This window comes from Pempheris klunzingeri, chromosome 7, assembly GCF_042242105.1.
Source record: "Pempheris klunzingeri isolate RE-2024b chromosome 7, fPemKlu1.hap1, whole genome shotgun sequence".
Taxonomy (NCBI): domain Eukaryota; kingdom Metazoa; phylum Chordata; class Actinopteri; order Acropomatiformes; family Pempheridae; genus Pempheris; species Pempheris klunzingeri.
In genome coordinates this window covers 12888007-12911879 of record NC_092018.1, presented here as the reverse complement: position 1 = coordinate 12911879, position 23873 = coordinate 12888007, and the positions used below count along the sequence as shown (strand labels likewise).

At 40.5% G+C, this 23873-nt stretch overlaps 1 protein-coding gene across 1 annotated transcript; it reads left to right on the top strand.

Moving 5' to 3' along the window:
- Window positions 1-1174: 1174 nt before the first annotated feature.
- On the top strand, window positions 1175-13334 carry scarb2a (scavenger receptor class B, member 2a). Its single transcript, XM_070833594.1, has 13 exons — window positions 1175-1464; window positions 5487-5644; window positions 5845-5992; window positions 6304-6498; window positions 7360-7451; window positions 8136-8255; window positions 8670-8848; window positions 10248-10366; window positions 11003-11076; window positions 11201-11252; window positions 11342-11494; window positions 12718-12765; window positions 13092-13334. Exons 1-13 carry the CDS (start codon window positions 1342-1344, stop codon window positions 13221-13223), a joined length of 1593 nt encoding a protein of 530 aa, XP_070689695.1. The 5' UTR covers window positions 1175-1341; the 3' UTR covers window positions 13224-13334.
- The last annotated feature ends 10539 nt before the right edge of the window (window positions 13335-23873 follow it).

Here is a 23873-nt window from a genome sequence, read left to right as displayed (position 1 = left end):
TCAATACTTAGTGGTCGTTGGCCTCATGATGGCCATAATGCACGCCGTAAATCACCCACTTTTCTTCTGTTTTTCCTCTAGATCATCATCTGTGGTTTGAGTGGGCTCCGCAGCAGCAGTGGCTGAACATCCACTTCGTGCCCGTGCGGAGCATCACGCCGTCGGTTCCCCCTTTAAAGGAGCTCCGCCCCGAAATCAGTCGATCAAATTCAACATCGCTCTCACCAGCGACTGACCAATCAGCGCGCAGAGGGGGTGGTCTCGAGACGGTGGTCCGGGAGGGCAGCAGCCAATGGGAGCTCGAGCTGATCGGACAAAGGGCTCGCGTCAACGATCGTTGGTTGCTTGACTGAGACATTATTCATGTCCACGCGGTGCTTATTTAAGGAGACGCGATGAGGTGAGATAGCGGCATCCTTATAAAAGGTAGCGGAAACTCCTCCGCCTTCAAACACACACTGCTGGAGCTGAGAAGGAGAAGTCACAGGCTTTATTAAAGTTTAAAAAGTGTGAACCTGAGCATGTGAGCACCAACACACTCCCGCTAAGCTCGTTAGAGGAGTCCCCAGGTGAATTAAGGCTACTACCACCGGAGCACGCTGCCGCTAATTCATTCATAATCCCTGGTGGTGTTTGGCTGTGTAGTGCAGGCCCGTGCATGCAAGTAACTGAATATATGATCACACCAGCAAAAGCATCAGTGTAAAAACTCCACATCAAGCTCCTAAAAGTCTGAGAAGTTGTGCGTAAAAGCGCATGAAAAAGGCCAATAAATGTGAAAAATAGTCCCTCTTTTTGTTTATAACATTACTGTTTGGACTCGTGACATCATCCATGTCAGCTAAAGCTTCATCACTGCTTTTTTTTCCCCTTCCTTTTTACACACACCCACCGCCCAGGCAGCCTCCCCAAAACGACGCTTTTCGCCTGACCGACTTCATTAATGCGTAGAGGTAGGGAGGAGGCGGGCCGCCCTTCTTCGACGTCCCGATGTGCTGAGAGCTGCCGTTTCATTTCACCACCGCCTCCGAGCAGCTCGGTCCTTCCTCTCTTCAGGTGCCAGGCCGGATTTTTTTTCACGAGAAGTGCCAACATTTTTGATACTCGTTGTTTTTCTTTGTTTACCCCAGCCTCTCCTGCCTCGCCTCACCGGTAGGGAGACCACTCCAAGGCGGCGAAGAGAGAAGTTTAAACCCCAGCTGCCGCTCAGTGGATCAGAGGTTTCACGACCCCGCACATCCCTGCCACATCTGTCCTTTCTTTTCTTTTATTTTGGGAAGTTATCGCCGACTTCAGTGAAGTTTAATCGCCCGCGAGAGGACAACACATCCGCCCGGCATCATGACTCGGAGATCCTGTGCCATTTACGCCACGGGGATCGTGTGCGCTCACCTTCTCATAGTGGGGATCGCCCTGGTTGTGGCTCAAGTCTTCCAAACAATGATACACAGCCGGCTAAAAAAGGTGAGTGCTCCTTAACGTCAGCGATTTCAGTGTTTTTGTCTCCCCTCCATTCACACTCCCCCCATCTGTCACACTTGACGGGTTTAAATGTTAAAACGTTTCACCTGCAGTGTCCAACCGTGCGCATTGAGCAGCACACCGGTGGTCGTACGTGCAGGGTCACAATTTCATCCGGTGTGTTTGTGTGTAAATTGTCTTAATTTTAGAAGTCATTCATATTTTTGCTGCATTCTGCATCTCCAGCTCAGCGGGATGAACTCAAAGCCTTCCCCCCTCCACGAATCCGCATAATCCGAGGTTGTGCAGCGTGTAAGTCCCATTACATGGTTGGTGCAGCCTCGGGGTTTTGCATTAAAACAAATGATGAATCAGCGTGTGTATTTTAGCCGTATGACACCTCCCAATATACGCGTCGCTTTAGGTAGAAATCCCCTGAAACTCCCACAAGGGGAGGAAGGATTGTGTGGCTCTCAGAGGTGAGATTATCGTGACCTTACCCCCTTTTTATGGCGTTTTTATCTCCATTCACATTCCTTTACGGATCTGCTGCCTTTATATGTTCTGAGCAGTAATCCCATGATCCAGTTGTATCCAGTATGTTCTTTCAGATGGCTGATGCTGTAGCATTTTGATAATCTGCCCAGCATCCTGCGCATGACCCCCTGGCACATTTCTGTTGCAGGCTTGATATACTGACTCCTTCAGGGTTGTCTATTCTGAGGAGGGCTGCTGGTAGTAATAGTAGAAATCTCAGGCAGCAGGGACACGGTGGGCAAGGGGGAAGTGTGCAGGTCTTGAAGGAATGGGGGAAGGGAACCTGGGTGAGTGGACAGGCAAGTCAGTGAGTTCCCTGACTGCCTGTGGTGGATCTGTAGCAGGTTTTACATAGTGTGGCAAGAGGAGTGTGAGTGGCAGGCAACCAACTTCTATAAATGAGGCAAATCTGCATCCATTTGACTGAAGCATTCTTATATTTTGAAAGCGGTAGAAGCACTCATGTAAAAGGTGTTTCTAAGGCTGAATGATCCTGCAAAATACACTCGATTGTGCATTTGCAGGAGGTATAAATGCATGAAACTGCAATATTGGTCTATTTTGAGTCTTGACTGCTTCACAAATCAATCAGGGCTCGATCAGCTCTTTCCCTCTCTTGAGATGCTTTCTGCAAGTTCAGTAAGTTAACCAACACACAGATGTCATTTCCTTGAGCTAGTTGACTTTTTGTAATGATTTAACATTCATGCAGACAGCCTAGCGTGCAGGACACATTTAATTTTCAACTTGGAGGCATTGACATTAAGACAGAAATGACCACTCTTCTTTCATGAGTGTCCAGTGTCTGTTTATCAGGGCATTGTAGGGTGATGGGGTGTCAGCCCGATGGGGTGGGTGTGTTGGCAGCTGACACCCTGCAGATCCACCGCTGCTCTGATCCTTTTAAAATACCTCACATTCCTCCTTACTGAAATGACTCCCTGCGCTGGACACACTGTGCTGCTCATAATCTGTCTCTTCAAACCCCCTCCCTACTTCCGGTAGAGAAAAAGCCTGGAACGAGTCAGCAGAAAAGCTAGACGCACTATTTGTCCAAGTAGGTGACTCGCAAACAGTTTCCTCACTGACACAGTTTCCCCCTCCTGGAGCTCAATGTAGGTCTGCGTCTCATTTTGAATCATGGCAGCATCCCAGGGGACCCAAATTAAAAGAGTTAGTCAAAGTTCATTAACAAGGGACATAATTCTGATGTGGCTGGCGATTACATGAAATGACAGCATAGCTAATCCTCTTTGGCCTCAGTCTTCCCATTGAATTAGACGGGCCCGGACACGCTGAACCGACTCCAAAAATCTACCTAATCTGATGTTCGAATGTGGCTCTCTGTAATAATGATGTAGCCTAGTTGTTTGGGACAAGTCGAAGCTACCTCCAGGACATGGACTCTGTATGTCTAGTGAGCTGGGTGTGGAGAGAAGCAGTGTGAAAGCCATGTGAGGAATTTGACAGACTTCTTAGCCTTGAGGGCACAATTTTTGCCGTGGAGCTTTGTTGTTGTCGCAGCCTCGGCCTATCCCGAGTCGTCCTGCTCAGACAAGGAAACACCCGTTCGTGCCACTCCCCTCAGCCCTGTTTGGGAAGTCTCAAGGTAGTATGACTGATTGAGCTGAAAGCATTCAAGAGCAATGTCACGCTGGTAAAGCACAGTATGTTTCAGCTCAGAATGACCACTAACGGACACAGGGGACACTTAAACATTGTTAAAGGAGCGCCTTCTTTTTAGTAATGCGCATTTCTTTTTAACTGTTTTCCACATGTTGATAAAAGCAGGATCTTGTCATGCCACACCTTTGCTGTGCCTGAAGTTGTTTGGCCAAGACCCGGTTCTCATTGCCGTCAGTGTTTAGTTTGTGCGTTCAGCCTTTCCATGAGCAAATGTACTTTAAATCACACTGACAAACCTCTCCACTCTGTCCCTCGCTTCTTTTTTTGTTAGTTTGTGATAGACCAAGGTTTTTTTGTGGGAGATAAATGATGTACATTTAACTTTTTTGAAGGCCTTTTTGAAAGACCTTTGTTCAAGGTTGGTAAACACAGGGCCACAGTCACACGTTGGTCTGTCAAATGCTGCAGCAGAAAGGTCATTACGAGGCAGAAGCCTGGCTCAAAAAGTGATAGTTTGCATTTTGCTTTTAAAAGGGAACAAATTGGGTCATTTCTGCAAGTCTTGCAGTGCACTGACAGCCCACAATGGTCACACGCTTCTATTACATTACTTGGCTCTTAATTAAGAGGCAGAATGACTCAGGAGAATCACACTATTTAAATACCATCAGTTCCTTTTTAAGTTTTTTTTTTTTTTTGGGAAGTAGTAACGCAGCAGTGACATCAACGAAATAGATTATTCGTCATTTAACTATGACTGTTTGAATGTTAGATTGGGTAACGCAACATCAGCGATTCTTGATTATTAGAGATAGAATAAGAAATGTAAGGTGCTGAACGTAATATCGAACCCCTCTAGAGCTGCAACGACGAGTCAATTTATTAATCGTTTGATCGAAAGAAAATTAAATGGCAGCTATTGTGATCATTTTTCTCTCTTCTCCAATGTGAGAAAATGCTGCTTTTCTGTTGGTATATGATTATAAACTGAATATTTTTGGCTACATGGTTGACAAGTTAGCCTTTTTCCTTAGCTGTGTGTTTGAACCATATGTTTCTCCTCAGTTAGTTGAACCATCTCACCGTTTTTTTTATGCAGGCTATCAAAGGAGATGTTTTGGTTGACCCCTCTTTCCCCTCCTTTTCTCAAGTTTAGAAATACCAAGAATGGAGAAGGCTTGCTTAGTTTCCTGGATCACATTTCCAGTGAACTCACTCGCTGTTATGCAGTTTGAAAGGTATAGTTGACGGTTACGGCTCGTCATGTTCAGACATGTGACGACCACGCTCATGTCAAACGTGGTTATTTACCACTGACATCAATTTTCAGGGTTGTTTTATCACAGTGAAAACATCTGTGAAGCCACAACCGCCTTCTACATTTTGGCTTACGTTGTGCACGTAGTTTGTCATTTGGCTCATGCTGCAGAGATGCTCTCCCTAATCATTGCAACACGTTGCTAGATTGTGTGGGCTGACTAGTAGCCCACAGTCAGACTCTGGCCTTGGGCTTGCTGAGGTCAGAGACTGAGTGCAAAAGATTTTTCTGCCTGTCCTGAGGTTTTTTTTTTCTTTTTCCAGCTGTCTGAAGGACTTTTCTCTGCTTCCCTCTGGGTTTTGAGATCTTAGCCTGGCACCAGCTCCTTGCAGAAAAGTGCCATGTGTACTAACTCACAAGAGCGAAGAGGGTTGAAAGAGCCCAAACGGGAATAAAACATTGCTGCAGTCAAAGCGTGAAATTTGAGAAACCAAATGCTTTTTGCTATAGCTTTCCAAACTCCAAAATCAACACAAAATGCCGTTGCTCCTTTTTTTGTGTGCTGTTTCTCAACCTGAATTTGTATCTTCTTCTTTTGTTGTAGGAAATTACTTTGACAGAGAAGAGCCAAGTATTTGAGGCATGGAAGAATCCACCTCCACCTGTTTATATGGAGTATTACTTCTTCAATGTGACCAATCCAGAGGTGTTTTTGACAGGCGGGAAGGCAGCTGTTAAACAGATTGGACCTTATACTTACAGGTATGTACGAAATGAACACCCAAAAAATGTGTGAGTGATACTGTAAACGTGTGCTATGTATGGCGAAGGAAAAGGAAAGTGGTAATCATGTTAGTCATGTTCGGAAAGGTCCCGATGAAGGAAAGCCAGCTTGCATCTGGGTCATTGTGAAATCAAAACAAGACATCTGGACTAAGCAAGTCATGTCCTTTCCACACCAGGGAATACAGGCCGCGGGAAAACGTGACTTTCCTGGAGAACGGCACAAAGATTTACGCCCTCAACCCCAAAACTTTCGTGTTTGTGCCAGAGAAGTCAGCCGGTGACCCCGAGGTTGACATCATCAGGACCGTCAACATCCCATATGTGGTAAGACGATGTGTCTGTACAGGATGATGTGTGTTATGATCACATCCCATAGATGAGAGGTTTAAGCTATTTGATTGGCACGTGTGTCTTTATTTTTTCATACTATTCCCATAACACGTTGTCCCCTAAGCCATTGTCCTTTGGTTTTGTTGTGACATTTTGATTTATTGAACATACAAACCTCAGTCACATCAGGCCAAGACAAACAAGCCAAGTGAACTTAAGTGCAGCATTTAATTGAATTGTGTGTGATTGGCGCCAGTCTCTCCTTTGCCTAACTGTCTCTTTTTTTATTTATCTTATTTCCTTAGGCGGTGATGAACGAGCTGAACTCCTACTCCTTCTTCCTGCGAACTCTAGTTTCTATGTACCTGAATAGCCTGGGCGTCGATGTGTTCATGACCCGCACTGTCCATGAGGTCCTGTGGGGCTTCAAAGACCCTCTTCTCACAAAGATCCACTCCCTAAGGCCTGAGGTGGACGAATATTTTGGGCTGATGTGGAAGGTGAGCTTAGCACTGTTCCTGAGTCTATTTTAAGAGGCACGCTGAAGTTATTCCAGTGCAAAAACCTTAAGAAAGCTGTTGCATGTTGGTTGTGAGGGGTTACTAAAACAACAGACAAGTGGAAGTGTCTGTTACTGTCACGTAAGAGAAGTGAGATCGGCCACTTGCTGATGTAAGATGCTTGTGCTTCCTGTTTATAGAGCAACGTCGTCAACTTGGCACAGGCGGTGAAGACACCAGCCTTGTGATACTGAGTGCAGCGCTTAAATAGAGCTTGGCTCAGTCGAATACTTGATAAGCAGAAAGTTTGTGGTCATTGTTTCAGTCACTTTTAAATGAAAAATGTCAAAACTTCACGGCTCCCAGCCTCTCAAATGTGAGAGCTGGGTGATTTCTTTGTCATATGTGATATTAAACTGAACGTCCTTGGTCAGAAACAAGAAATTTGAAGAACTCAGATTGTAGGAAGTAGGAAATGAGCATTATTCATTATTTCACACTTTATAGGAAAAATAATTAATCTGTTATTCTAGACAAGAAATTGGCAGATGAGTCAACATGAAAATCATTTTTGGAGCCCTAACTGTAAAGAACACCCTCTAAAGAATCACTTTGAGGTCGAAACTGTTAAGTTTTTGTGCTCTTCAGTCATTTATTAATGCCTTACTGTGTGGAAATCAGATGAGAATACACTATGGGACATGCTAATGACAAATAAAGCAGTATTTATTTCACAGTTAACACGGTCCTTTGTCAACACACAAACACTGTTTCTGACTCAGTGTCTCTCTGCTGTTTCTTGGCCAGTCATCTATCACTGCAGCTCTGTCTGAACCTCGTGTGTCGTCTTGTTTTCCACAGAAAAATGGCACCCATGAAGGAGAGTTTGTGTTTCACACCGGCGAGGAAAACTACTTGGATTATGGCAAGATCGACACATGGAACGGCCTGAGGTAAAGACTCGTATCAGGCAGTATTTTTCTTTTTTCCTGCTTTCCTCAATGACCGGAAACACTTGTCAGCACATGGCTTCCCCTTACCCATGATCTTAACCTGTACCTCGTTACATAAGCTGTATTGGAAAGTGCAGAGGAGAAAGCTGTTGCCCCAGGGTTTTCGGTAGAACACGATTGCAAAATGAATGTTTGAATATCCAGAGTGACTTTGTACTTTGAATGCAATCCGCATGTGAAGGTAGATTCCACAGTGGAAGTATTTAGATAATTTACCTGAGCAAAAGTCCCAATAAAACTGCCCAAAAAAACTCTGTGACATGTAAAAGATCTGCATTTAAACTCTTTGAATTTTTATTTTATTTAATTTCATATCCATAGAAAATTCATCAGCAACTATTTTGACAGTCAAATAATCATTTCAATCATTTTTTAAAGCAAAAATGTCAAACATTTGTCGATTTCAGCTCAAATGTGTATCAAAAAGTCGTAGATGATGTTAAACTGAATCTCTTTGGGTGTTGAGACTGTTGGTTAGACAAGACCAGACATCTGAGGACGTCACCTTGGACTGTGGGAAACTGTGATGGCCATGCTTCACCATTTCATAGACAGCATAAAATCAAAATATTCATCAGGCAGCTACACACAACACTAATACACCCTGTGTTTCTTAATCAATAGGGAAATGTCATGGTGGTCCTCCAATCAGAGCAACATGATCAACGGCACGGACGGAGCAGTTTTCCACCCTCTGATAAACAGGAACGAATTGCTCTACATCTTTGCTGCTGATCTCTGCAGGTATGTGCACGTTGCTTTTGTGGTTATTAATTTGTTTAAAGTCAAAGCATTCTGGCAGGGCGAGGACCAGGACTGGCGGCTGAGTCATACACAATATGCTTTTATATCCACTGATAAGGCCCAGAGTTTGTGGTTATAAGCACTTCTGATAAGGCTGATTTCAAAACACACGTGGGAAAGCAGAAGAGCGTGACCTGGGAAGCTTATAAGAATGATTATACAGGAAATGATCACCATGTATTTACTATTCTCAACCTAACTGCCTTGAAATTAAAGAATAGGGAGGAGATTGTAGCTTTTTCCTTCTTCTTGATGGCTCTTAAGCTCTTAAATTAGACTCTTTGACAGTTTCTTGACAAATTCTTACTTTGATTCCCCAAAGTAGGCACTGAGCTTGTTTTCTTTCTCCCTTAGGTCTATCCATCTAGCCTATGTGGAGGACGTAGAGGTGAAAGGCATCCAGGCGTACCGCTTCGCACCCCCTAATGACGTACTCATGAGCCCCAAAAACAACCCCACTAACGAGGGCTTCTGTGTGCCAGCTGGAGACTGTCTCGGCACCGGGGTGCTTAAAGTCAGCGTTTGTCGAGAAGGTAAAGGACTTCCCCCTCCACCCTCAGCTGCCACATAGAGTCTGACCCAGTTATCCACCACCACCCACTTCTCTTTGAGTCCAAACGAGCCCCATGACACAGTTTTCCCCCCTGTTGCTACCCCTCTAAAAATGTCCTTTCAGTCAGCGACCATGTCCCCTGCCTGGTATCTGGCATTCCCACTGTTTGAGCATGCCAGATTTTTACTCAATACACGGTTCAATGATTAGCCGTGCTGACTGTGTGTGGAGGCCGTTGAAGTATTTTATGGTGGTCATTGACTGGAGGGCGATTGCTCTGATAAGGCAATCTCTACTAGAATTGACACATGAAGAAGGTGTAGTATCAGTGAAACGTGCTACTGTAACCAAGAGGGCTCTGCTGTTTGTACAATTTACATGATTTAAAATGATTAAATTATTTTTTTTTTGTAATTTTCTAGACAACACATACAGTCAGACAGTGGGAGACAACACTCACAGTGTATAACAGTAACACATAATGAATCATTTTAGAAAAGGTTTGTGCTGGTTTCACTTTGCTAAAACCTGATTGGCTGCCTACATCAGCTTCTTTGACTCATATGAGGTAAACGCGCCTGATTGGATGGATTTTTGTGATGCTTCATCAAGAGCCAATCAAGACCGAGCCCTGTTGTCATGTGCAAAGTGGTGTCATTCTTAAAGTCCCTGTTTGGCTGCCTCCCTGCTTTTTAACCACAAAAAAAATCAAGCAAGAAAAAAAATATAATGTTGCTTATAATAATATGATTGTGATACAGCAGTAGTCCTCTTTAGGCTGGTTCCTGTATTCTTAGATTAAGTTGTTAGTTTAAATTTGGCTTCTTTTATAAATAAAGCTTTCATCAATTCGCCTCCAGAATTTCATCCCTGGCAGTGTTGAAGGTTTTGAAACTGCATTTGGACCCTTATATTTGGAAATATAACTTCAAGAAAGTCTAGTTGAACAGTTAAATGAATAATAATGAATAACATGAAAAATCCAAATAATAATAAAAAAAAAAAATCAGAACTGGTGGTGGTAGGGTGTCTATTAGGGGACTCATGACCTCCACTATTTCTGCATTTTTAGCTACAGCCCTGCCCATGTGAGGTAAAGATGGGCAAACATTTATTATATTTATTGTGGCAGCTAATCATTATTTAGGTCCATTACAGTATCAATCACATTCTTTAGCTATCTGCTGGACTATACGGGCTACAGATACACCTTCATATCTACATATATCTGTACAAAACACCAGATAGTTCTTTCATTTTATCTCACATTTCTACTTTAATCTGTCCTCCGTCTTCGTTGTTGACAGGGAGTCATTGTGGGATATGCACGACTGACTGACTGACTGACTGACCCATGTGTTTGTCTTGTTCCCGTCAAGGCGCTCCCATCGTGGTGTCTTTCCCCCACTTTTATCAAGCCGACCCGATGTACATCAACGCCGTTGATGGGCTCAGCCCCAACAAGGAGGAACACGAGACGTACCTTGACCTGCAACCGGTATGGATAATGTTTATTATCCCATGTGGAGGGTTTATGACTTTATCTAAATGAGAGGAGTTGTTTTGTTTCTTAGTAATCGCTCCTCTTGTTTTTGTTTGCATTGAAGGTTTGCGTGTATTATTTTTTTTTTTTTGTCATCTTGAATTGGAAATGCTTTACAAAATGTTAAATTTATACTTGTTTACATATGATGATATTCATAGTTTGTAGATTTTAAAATTATAGGAAAAAGAAAATGACAAAGTAAAAACAAGATTGAAACTGTAGTTACATGGCAAATATTAACAAATATATTACGTGATAATACAGACTTACTTATGTAACTATTTCCCTTACTTATAAGGGACGAGAAGTCATTCAAAAAAACTAAACTAAAAATGCTGATCAGTCAGTCTTTTTGTTCAGACACAAGGTAAAAAAATAACAAAATAAACATAATAAATAACTGTCTGTCTTGTATATTTCCTGTGTGTACTTAATTCTCTAAATGTGAGCTGTGAAATCAATCATCCAGTTTCATTTCAGTGGTTGGGACAGAAGTTTTTTTCCTCTGTTTGAGAATTTTAGGAAAGAAAATGTTTCTGTGCTGCAGTGGGATTCACAGAAATATTTCTCTTCCTGGTTTTGTTTCAGACCACAGGCGTTCCCATTCGTGCCTGCAAGAGAGCTCAGCTCAATATCATCTTGAAGAGAGTCCAAGGCTTCCCGTAAGTCGACCTTTGTTGAACTCTGACCCACTTCCCTCTTGTCACACACTGTTCCCATTTTTGGCAAAATGTTGAGCCAGAAGTCCTCCCTGACCCCCCTCATCTCTCTCTTTCCACCCTGCAGCAAAACTAAGTTCATCAACGAGACCATTTTCCCCATCATGTTCGTCAACGAGGTGAGTGATTTTCATTATTCCAGTGAGACAGGTCTGTTCCCATGACTACAAGAAAGCCACAGATCAATAATCATCTCTCTCCACTCTAGACGGCGACTATTGACGACGAGTCAGCCTCCCAGATGAGAACGATGCTCCTGATCGTGACTCTCGTGTCAAACTTCCCTTTGCTCATCGTGGGCATGGGCATCATCCTGCTGCTGGTGCTCGTCGTCTTGTTCTGTCGAAACCGCCAGAAGAAGGTAAGACCTGCCGCTGTTGCTGTGGACTTAACTGTAGCATTAATCCACACAGTTACCCTGGTTTGAGAAGTGTGTGCTACCCGCTGGCATTAGCCTCGCAGTGTAAATATAGTCTACGTACTGTAGATAGATGGTAGTAATATGTCACAGTAAATGCTGTAGTTTTTGGGGAGTCTGAGTGGGTTTTTTTGCATGTCAACACTTTCCTGCATTGACCCCACCGAGCTGCTGCAGGTTTAACCTCAAGTTGCGTCAACTAACACATTGCATGATTCCTGTGCAGCAAAGCCAGCATGAGCAGTTTTCGACAATTCTGGATCAAATGTTTTTGTCTTTTTTTTTTTTTTTTGTTTGTTTGTTTGCTTGTTTTTTTTTTTCCTTGCTGAATATTTTCTAACAGTTGATGAATCTTTGTATTAAGGAAGAAAGCATCTTCTTTACCTTTTTGGTCAGTGTAGTTATGAGTCTATCAGCTAGTTTAGCACTATTGAGTAGCAAAATGCATTGAACTGGAATAGTCCTGAGAATGATGTACAACACATGTTCAGCTCTTATCTCTAGTAGTGCAGTGATTGTTACTCTGAAGCCTGGCCTCACCGCTCTCAAATTATTAGAGTTCAAGGTAGTCACTGTCTGAAGAGAGCGGCCTGCGGCATGTCAAAGGAATAGCTTGATATTTTGGGAAATGCGTGCTTTTTTTTGGCTGAGGGTTAAATGAGAAGATCAATACATCCTCATTATCGTGTGCTAATTATGAAGCTATAGCTAGGAGGAGTTAGCATAGCTCAGCATAAAGACTGAAAACTAGTCCAAAGGTAACAAAATCTGCCTAAAATCAGCACTAAGATGTTTTGTTTCTTGTCCAGAGGTGCTCTTATATGGATTTTATTAACATTGGAAACGAGGAACAAGCTGCCATGGCTTTATCCGGTCTTTGTGCTGGGCTAAGCTAGCCGTCTCCTGGCTCAAGCTTCATTTTTAGCACACGGACATTATCGGAGTGGTATCAATCTTCTTGCCAAACTCTCAGCGAGAAAGCAATTAAGCATATTTCCCAAAATGTCAAACTACTCCTTTAACATACACTTGCATAAAAGTTGAGACCTTTAAGCTTAGCATTTAGCAAATGTTAAAGAGGTGCTTAATTGCAATGTGAAGTGTTGTATTAACCATGTTCTAATTTTAATTTTCTGTAACCCCCCTTTTTTCCTTTTCTGTTTTAGAATGAAGTAAAACGTATTGATTTTACTGAAGCTTTTCATTCTTTTACTGTAAGTCTTAATTTTTGCCTTGTTTGCTATTCCCTTTTTTAATTTGTTTATCCATCATCTCTAATTATTATCATTTTTAATTATCTTTATGGGACATCATATTCCCTTTTCAGTTCTCGCCTTACAGTGTAATATGTTTCTTTAGTTAATTCTGTGGTGGTGGTTGTTGTAACTGGTGCATATATAGATTGATGTGGCTCACTGTGAACATTTCATTCAAAACATTTATTCATCTTTTTAACGTCAGTATTAAAGAATATGTGGGCGTCTTGCCACTTCTGATGTTTGTGCTAACGCCCTTTGTCTTCCCGACCTTTCCCGTCCAGACGGTGAAAGACGAAACGGCCTACACTCAGGTCAGCGACAAGCCAGACGAGCCGTCAGAAACGGCGGCCAACCAGCCGATGAGGAACGGCTCGTACATCGCCATGTCTCCAGTGGAGGCCCAGAAGTGTTGATCGAGGATCCCCTCCCCAAGTGTGGAGCTCAGGAAGGGGGCTGAGGGAGCAGCACATGGGCGTTACATTACCACGGGTGGGGGTTTGCATACACAGTGGGCTCATTTTCACTTGCGCTGGGTGGGTGGGGGAGGATAGGGGAAGGGGTGGGGGACACAAGCCCCAATAAATGTTAAGTCAACAAAGACATCGCTCCTCTTGCTGAGCCCTCTTATGACTGTCTGCCCTCCTCTACTCTACCTGCTGAGCATGGCCCTCACAGTCTGCCGTACTGCAACACAACAAACTCCAACACTCTCTTCCTCATTTCCGTCCTGGTTGGCCCTCAAGACGGAGGGACAGTGGACGGGCTCGGTCAGGACAAGCCTTTTTCCATTATTCTTCTGAGGGAACACGGTAGCATAGGTGTCGCTGTTGTACACAGATGCATGATCTTCTGAGCAGACTGCAGATTCATGTGGCTCAGCGAGTGTTTTAGTATTCACCTGAGCAACAGTTGGTGTCGTTACCGCTGTATTCTTGCTCTTTCTTCTCTATCAGTGTGGCGTGAGGAGAAAACTTCAAGCCAACAGATTTTTTTTTTTTTTTTTTTTTTAAAAAAGCCCCGAAAACTGAATTTGTAGGACGAAACTCTGAGCTCATGGGCGCAGAGGATAAAATGCTTTTGCTATAATCTTAGCATTTCCTTTTTGTATGAAAGGAGAAAAACGGACTGAGCCAAACTATTTATAGCATTTTTGCCTTTTTTTTTTTTTCTTAAGATGAATTAGTGCGCCCACACACACACACCACACTTCCAGTATCAGTTAGTGAAAGTGTGTGTGCACCATTATATTACACTTTAGTGTCCTGTTTTGATGGACAACAATTTTTCTTGATGCAGGCACAGTGTAGTGTGACACCTGGAATACTTGTGATTTCGATCCCTACCCCCCTCCTGTCTTTTGTCAGCATTACCAGAACACTAGTAAAAAAAAAATGGAAATATCCAGAGACCTCAGCTACATTTCCAGGTCACCATTAGTTAAGGTGACGGCTACTTGGCTGTGACATTGTTAAAAGGTTAAAGTTGCACCTTTTTCTAGGCTTCATCACGCATCCAACTTACAAGGGAGACTTGAACCTGTTTTCTGCCTTACAACGGTTCAGTGTGTTCATTATGTTCATACATTGTTCAAATAAGCTGGAAAATCGCTTGTGTCGTTGTTGTACATATGTAAAGGGGAAATATTGAGATACCTCTGACCAAATCCAGCAAGCAGTCCCTCTACGCGTGCTGAAAAAGACACTAACTTTGCTCTGGTGTCGACCGCTCCTGCACGTCTACACTGTTACTTATTAGAGAAAGCACAATTTGGATTGCTAAAACCAGTCCTCACACAAGGCTACCAGGTTTTTTTTCTTTTGTCCTATTCTATATACTTACATCTGACCTGTCAGAGACACTGTCAAGTGCCGAAACTATTAAGAAGAAAACAAAAAGTGGAATCATTTTGGTTTTGAGGGAGCCCTGCGCACCACTCGCCGCTGTGCAGTCATTCAGTTTGCCAAGGAGCTGTAGGCATTCAGGCAAATACGCAGCGCGCAGCACTTGAATCACTGTTTGTCTTACGTTTCACGTTGTTTCTCATTTTTCTGTCCGCCACACTTGTCTCGTCACATGTCAGACGCCAGTGGGAAGTGAATTTAAGGCCATAATACTGTCAACATGTAAAATTCCCTACACTTTGCCTGGAAATTGTGCCCTGTGTGTTTTTCATTGTTGTTCCTTTTTTTTTTTTTTTGTCCTGGTCGTTTTCAATGCAGGTGGTCCCTATGTTCACTACATTTCAATTTGTCCTCGTGAGTATTGGTTATGAAGGATGTTGTTGTAAATGGACAACAGACATCCACGCCTCTGTGTTACTTGCATTTTCTGCACATGGAGTGTCTTCTTTTGATATACTTTTGTATTTGTTATTGCTGCTAAAAAATGCCATAACCTATGGACTTGTATTTGTATATGGGGTATTAACCATAACGTGCTCGTATTCAGTTTCAGGTTGATCCACAGAGGCTTTTCTTTCCCTCCTTTCCCCCCAAAGTCTTCAGTCTTAAAGGCTTTCTGTGTTGCCAACCCTGTTGACACCTGAGCACAAGATACAAAGCCCAAAGCTTGCTGCCATTTATTGGAATTAGCAGTTACAGTTATCACTAGCAACATTTCTGTAAAGTTATCACATCTAACCACTCTATTAGTAGATGACCATATCGTGTGTATCGTTGGGGATTTTATAATAGGATTAGTAAATTTACCAGTGCGCTGGAGGTGCACAAAAAAGGATGAGCCACAGATTGGTGTCAGAAGTATGATTCTGGGATTAATAACACTGCGGTGGAGAGCATAAATCTATTCACTGAAGGCCTTTTTATTCCACCTACATGCAAACTCACAGTCCATCATTATCCACCTTTTCAAAATCTTGACTTGAACCAGAAAGACCTTAATCCCAAGAATCGTGTGTGAGTGTTGCTTGTACAGCATTTGTTCAAACACACACACACACACCCGAGCCATCACTCCTGCACTGTCTGACTTCTACTACACTGACCTTTGAGTCCAATCTTTCAAACCCATTGGCTCATCCCTGCTTGACCAAAGATAACCTGCATAGATCTGCCCCAGCGCCGTGTTTACTCTCCTGTACGATAACGGCTGTGCCAGAAAACCACCGCCTACCTTTTTTTTTTTCTTCTTTTTAAAAAAAATTCGTGCCACCATTTTCGTGAAGTATTTGCCGCAGTGTTGTGTGAACATGAACGGACGCGTGTATGTGCCTTTTACATCAAGGCGAAAAAGAAAAATGACACAAATTGGTAATCTGATGGGTATTGCTTTTTTTTTTTCCACAAAAGTAATCGCTGCTCTTTGCGAGCAGATCTCAGTATTATATAAGACAAAGCAATACAGACGTGTGTGAAATAATTGTGGATGTTTTGTAAGGGGCCACACAATATTTGTGTATTTTGGATTTGTCATTTTTGTTAGTTTCACTTGTGTAGAAGTATTTCCTTTTTTTTCTATAGTGTGATTTTAGTTATTTGAGTACAAGCACATTTCATTTTTGATCATTTGTTTCACACTGAAAATATAAAAAAGTGTAAAAGATGGACCAGTGTGTCACACTGGGAGCTTGTGGAGCCCTGTAAAATGCCTGTAAAGAGTGTTGATGAATGATTTCAGATTGTTTGTGTTGGATGAGTTTGTTTGTAAATTTGTGGAGCCAGTGCGCCGTTTCTGTCAAACTGGAGTCGTTTTACTGGAAGGCTGATTATCTTGATGAGTGAGTAAAGTAAAGCGTTGATGCTGTGTAACCTAATCTAGATGAATGAAGCCCTCCATCAGGGATGAGCACTAGTGCCATACCATCCTTTATTATTATTATTGATATTGTTATTTTTATTTTTCCTTAATTTGCTCTTGGGCATAACATCCACATCTCCCCATTTCAATGTTCTGAAGTCACTAACAGACTTTTCCTCTTGAGATATACAAATTTGTTTTGCTGCTGAAAATGACAATCCCCCTTGTCATGTTAGGTGCAAAATGAATTCTGAGTAATATCCATTTTTAGTTTTGATAATTTACACTGCACAGATGTTTCTACAGTGCTTTTGTAAACATTTCTAGTGTATTTGCAAAAAAATAAAAGTTGCAGTCAAGTGCAAAGTTCAAACGGTCGTCTGCTGTCATTTTTACGAACTGTCAGAGGAAGAAATATAAATCAGTTTGGTAATAAAACTGCTTAATCCAGAGGGACCTTATGCACTATGTGTTATAGACATTTAAACTCCTTATTGTTGAATTTATTCCCTACTAAATACTTTTATGAATATACTGTATATTACTGAAGTATTTCACACAGCTGACTAATTTTAAGCATTTTTATAGCTTCACAAATTCAGATACCTCAGATAATCAGGCCGCTCCAATCAGGTTACTTATGATCAACTCCTGATGAGCAACGAGGACGTGTGGATTTTCTGTCTGAAAAAAGTTTTTGAAGTTTCAAAACTTGAAAGAAACCACATAAAATTTCAAATTTAACCAAAACAAGTTCAGATTTTTGACTATTATTATATTTTCTGAAATGCGCATTCACTTTCTTGCTGAGAGATGATTAGATTGATACCACTCTCATGTCTTTGTGTTAAATATGAAGCTACAGTCAGATGGGTTAGTTTTAGCATGAAGACTAGAAATAATCCCAAAGTATTGTCACGACCGTGAGATTTAGTTCACATTAAACAAATGAGATATAACTTGTGCATTAGTGAGCAAATCAACTTATGTTGATTGTTTCCACGTTTCCCAAAATGACTGCTTTAGTTGTAGTTGTTAAATGTCACAATTTGTCATTTAAGGGATAATTTACAACGAGCCGGTCGGTCAATATTGCAAAATGAACACTGACAGGGTGATGCAGGTCCTGTTACAGAAATAATTTCCCAATCATAGATGAATATTCAACAAAGCCGAGTAATAATCAGTCATAAAATGACTGCTTGTAATATTCACATTATTATTATTGTCACCTTTTGTTGCCTCTATGTATGTGGAACAGCTGATGTGGCCGGTGACTTCTGCATGTGTTTAAAAAGTCTTATTAAATACAGTCGTGACATGTTTGTGGAGGGGGATCATGTTGTTTTTCTTCAAATAACTGGAGAAACACCTCTGGTGGAAAGTAACTAAGTACTGTAATCAAGCAAAAAATTTGAGGTACTTGTACTTTACTTGATTATTTTATACTTTTACTTCACTACAATCAGAGGAAAATATTTGCCTTTTTACTCCATTACACTGTTACAAGTTCAGATAACAAAAAAAAACAAATAAAATGTTGTTAGGAGTTTAACCACAGTGATTTTCCCCTCCAAGAAGTTACAAAAAATAACTCAAATGTGTGTTTTTGAACACACTGAAACAATCAGATAATGTCATTTATAAAATAAAGTAAATTTTGCTGATAACACTTTTACTTTTTAAGGACCTTCCAACACTGGATTAAATACAGCCCTGATACAATTTATTTTCAAAGAGGAAATTCCTTTATAACTATGACTCAGCATTCAGTCATAGGTCTGCTGGTGCTACTACTTCTGCTGAAAGTAGATTTCCATTTTCCGTGATTAACTGGACAAACAGACAAAGATTAAAGATCAAGGACTTCCCCTATGTTTTGCAGAGGAGCTGTCTCTCCCCTCCCTCTTTGCCAACCTCACATAGTTTCTCCCGCATGTACAAACCTCCATCTGAACTGGAACAAGCTCAGGCAGGTTTCCAAGGGGCAGAGAAGTTCACACACTTCTGTCATCTCAGCCTGAAACAGAGATGAATCCACGTGGTGTTGAAGTGCTCATAACTCAAACTTGTCCTCGTCTGAACTCTTCTGAGAGCTCACATCATCTATTTTCTCCTGAGATGATCGTTTCAGGGTCTGCAGGCGTCAGCACACACGCACTTTCTCCTTCCAGTAGGTGTTTATCTTTCACTTTTTAAAGACCTGATCGACCTTCAGCAGAGTCGACACTCATGTCTAATTCATTTCTACCCACTGGGGTCTGGGCTAATTTGTTTTTTTTATTCCTTGTTTAGCATCTTTATAAACTGCCCTCACCCCCATATGTGTGGTATCCTTTTTTCTGACTTCTCATTGGGTCATATCAATTGATTATTGATTGTACAGGTACCTTTACATGCACCCCTTTATTCTCATATTCTCTATCGTAAATATCAGTATTTCATATTTTATATTCACATTTATTGATTATGCGCCAGTATACTGAAGCAAATACCTTGTACCCACTTGGCAATTAGCACGATTCTGATTTTGTCAATTTAACAAAATATAAAGCTGGAACCCAAAATAAAAGAACTTATGAAAATGTATAAATTTGAAGTAACAAACACTCAAAATATTACTGTAGAGTAGTGCAATGCTGATAAAAAATACAGTTTTTTCATACACACAAATACAGCAGAAAAATGTAAAAGAGAATAAAACTATTATACAGTCTGTTAACATGCGAAGTGATTAAGAATTCAGAAGTTGTAAAATGTTCATATGTAAGTGAAAATAGCACTTTTTTCACACAAGTAGCAGGTCCTCTCATTGGAGAAGCTGAAAACATTTTTTCATGATTTCTGCTTGAAAATTAACTAAAAACGAGATTATCTTTGCCTCCACTGACTGATTGTATCAGATGTTTATGTCAAACAGCCTCACCTCTCCCTGGAGGCTTTTTAACCCAAGAAGTTAGTTCATGTTTATGTTCATCCTCTTTTTCTTTTTTTTTTACCTTTCACTTGATTTGTGGTTGTTAACAGTTTCTTCTTACAGTTCAAGCTACTTGGTGATAATTTCCTACAACATTTTGTGGAAGGCACTTTGTCATTTAAGTTAAACTAAAGCTAAAAAGCTGTAGACAGGGACAGCAGCTACTATAGTTCAACATGTATAAAGATGTTTCCATAATGCATGAAAATCCTCCTCATACTCATCACAACTAAACTAAATCGTAACTGTTTTTTGGTGACTTTCTAATAAATCTTTTGGAAATTACAGACTTCGGAAATAAACCGTCACCAACTGGAGTTGAAAACGATCAGTTTTTGCACATTTCTTCATTTTTTCTCATTAAATAATTGATAATTTTTTTCATTTGAAGAGCCTATTCTTGTTTGATGTCATTTTTCGTATACTGCAACTTTGAAGCTAAGTGAGGAGAAACTTATAGGAAAAGTTGTTAAATAAGAGCCGTCAACACTGTGTGATCTATAAAAAGTATTCTGTGGAAATGTGGAAAAATCCCTTATTTAAGGTAAAACCAGCAGGTCCAGGTGACACAAACACACTGATAATTTCAAACAGTAACTGATAGACTAATTATTCCCTTTAAGACCTCAGCAGTTTAATGTTATGTTAAAGTGCTGTTAGGACTCCAGTTGATGACTAATCTAGCACAGCGAGTGCTTTGAGACGCTCCAGTTGACTGAGAATCCTTCATTCAGATGTCTTCATTAGGCTTTACAACTGTAAGACCACCTGCAGACAGCAAACAATAGACGCTACCCTCCTCCGGTGCACTGAAAAATAGGTCCAACTGCCCTTCTCTTTTGTCCCACTTGTCGCCAGTGTGTGAGTTTTTGTACTTTGGGGGTGGTGGCGGCTGGATGTGAAAAGCAGCAGAGGGCAGGCGGCTGCATGTCGGCCTCCATCTCTGAGGGAGCAAACTGTGGGCTTTTTTTTTTTTTTCACATGTGTTTAAAATGTTGATTGGAAAACGTACTTGTGTTTTTACTTCTAATACTTTCAGTACATTTACTGATTATACTTTGGGTACTTTTTTAGTTTTAAGTACTTTTACTTCCTCTGTACATTAGTACACTCACAGGGACATTTTTCTGCATGAGTATTTTTACATTTAATTTTCTAAATATAGTTTCCTACTAATACTCTGCTTTTACTTAAAGTGAAAATAGAATATCTTATATTTTATAGTGTAACTTGGATTATTTGCTTTCTTGGTGAGAGTTAGATGATTAGACTGATATCACTCTCATGTCGGTGTGTGTTAAATATGGCACGACAGGCAGGAGTCAGTTAGCTTATTTTAGGATAAAGGCTGGAAATAATCCTGTGTGTATAAGTATTGTCACCGCTGTGAGATTTTGAGCACATAAAACTAATGAGATATAACTTGTTAATTAATGAGCGTAAGAGGTGCTGGTAGGTGGGTTTTGTTACCTTTAGACAGAGGCAGGCTAGCTGTTTCCCCTTGTTTCCAGTCTTTGTGCTAAGCTAAGCTAAGCTAACCAGCCGCTCCTGGTAGCTACACACAAGCATGAGAGCACTGTTGATCTTCTCAACTAATTCTCTGAAAGAAAGCAAATCAACTAATTTCTCAAAATGTTTCCCAAAACCACTGCTTTAAATGTCTGGGAGCAGCTAGTTAGCGTAGCTTAGCATACAGACCGGAAACAGGCAGCTGTGTCTGAATGTTAACAAATCTGCCAGTCAGCACCTCTAGAGATATCTGATTAATTTAACATTATATGTCTACTTTCTTTCTAAAGGCTACAAAACTAAACTGAAGTGTAAAAAAAGATGTGGTTTTAGTTTAGTTATGGGTTGGACTTGGTGCAGTCAAAATTACATTGCTATGCAACTGTCAGAGAAAGAAATCTGAAACTGCAACTTATTTAACAAAACAAAACTAAAAACCAAGATATAATGTGTTAACACATGAACTTTAGGGTTGCTGGTGGGTGGATTTAGTTTGAGCCAGGCTCTGTTTCCAGTTAAGCTAAAGTAAGCTAGGCTAAGCTAAGCTAAACTAAAATAAGTGGCTGCAGGCAGCTCTGTGCGTGCTTTAATATCCACCCACTTGAGAGATAATCATTTGAAAGGTAAACTACTGTCCAAACACGGGAGCTTTTAGGGAGATAATGCAGTTAAAACCCAGAAGAATTTCCATTGTGTGCTGCTGCAGCTCAAATTCAGGGCGCGGTGCCTTCAGAAATCACAGTTCGCCTGTTTGTTTGCTCTTTTGTAGCCATTTTTGATCACTAAAACATCTTTAACAACTAAAACACCATTAGCAACTAAAACATTTTTAATAACGAACCAATTCTTCTCATTAGTATAGTTTTAAAAAATGACTTCATGTACTTGAAGTACATCAGTTGTGATGTTGAACAACAACCATTTATCACACTGATGTCCACAAGTACTGAACTGAACTAAATGGTCTTTTGTGCCTCCTGCTGGTGATTCTAGTAATACTACTACTACTACTACAACCAACAACAACAACAACAACAACAACAACAACAACAACAACTACAACAACAACAACAACAACAATCTGACCTGCCAGGAAAAATCATAAATATCAATAAAACACTGTTGATAATTTGAAGTAAAAGTATTGCCTAAAAATGTATAGTGGTTGTTTATTTAAGACGAGGTAATTTAACTCTGTTAAATGAATTAAAATGTATAAAATGTCTTTGTGCAATTTTTAATTAAATATTACATCTTTTTTTTATCATAGAGTTGAAATAATTTGTTGTTTAATTGAATTGTTGAGACATCATTTATCAGGACCAAATGTCATTCCAGCTTCTTAGAGAAGAGAGTTTTATTTCTTTATTCATTTCTTTGTAATAAATCATAATAGATTTATTATCTAATAGTTTTTCAGCTGTTAGTCAGAGAAAACAACCAATTCCTCACTGATGATTAAAATGATTAATCAGTTTATTGAGAAAATAATCAGCAGACTAACTGACAATAAACAATGACTGCAGCCTTGAATTGTTGTGCGTTGATGTTGTGTTTTATGTGTATTAAAGAACAATGAATGAATGAATGACTAATGCTCACTATATGCAAAGGCAGCCTTAACAAAAGAAAAAGGAACAACAAAATAAAAATAACAATTAATGTCTATGGCTGAAATGAATATTAATGATCAGATCGCTGAGTTAAATTAGCTTCCACCGTTTACTTTTGTTAACTGAGGAGAAATTAAGAGGAAATATTGGAGAAATATTGGGGTAGATTGAAGATACATGCTCTGTGTTTATAGTACTGGAGATTTTCTAAAGGGTTATAGTTTCCCCAGCATGCAGCTTTTTAATCTGTTATGGTTCTATTGATTGTTAATTAAACATGACTGACCTCAAACACACACACACACACACACACACACACACACACACGAATGAGTGCTACAAATTTGACTGCGAGATGTATTTACAGTAAACATTTTACATGGTCGGCATGCTCAAAAAAATATACAATAAAATTTTGATTTTATAGACAAAATTTTACACAAGCACACACTTGATTTATTCATGTCTCTTGGTTGAGTTAATCAAAATTAAACAATGCTGGATTTTTAGCTAACAAAAACTGAAACAGAGATGATTTAACTAAAAAAGAACATTGACATCTCCATATATTAAAGGAATAATTCAACATTTTATTCATTAATAACTTTCTTGCTGATAGAAGAGATCCAACTCATCATGTCTGTGTGCTTCATATTAAACAGAAGAAAGCAAAGAAATATATTTCCCAAAATATCAAACTATCCCATTAAAATACAACAAATGTTCTGGGCTTCAAACCAACAGTTTGAAGGTAAGCACACCCTAAAGGTCGAATGAATAAAAGTTCTCCGCTCTGGACCAGGTGAGGGTTCGAATCCCACCTGAGAAGAGGATGGACCCCAGGACATCGTTGGCAGTTGGCACTGATACAAAACATCATCAGTGCACATGTCAGACTTAACTGCATCTCTAGAAGTTACAACGCCTCTACCGCTAAGGCACCAGCAACGTTTAGTTGCAATTAATTTGTGCAAATGTAGAGCTGCACAATTATTGATTGTTTCGTCATATAATTAAATTTCTGTTCAGTTTCTGGTATCCACATAAAGTCTTTAGGAGGAGTGAAGTTATTTGCATGTCACATGTGGATGCAAGGCTGCACACTGACTCACAGGGAGCTTTAAAATGTACAGAGGAGGATTCCTCCCTGAAACACACCTTAGACAAGCTGGACTAAATGGTCTTTTGCGCCTCCTGCTGGAGGTTCT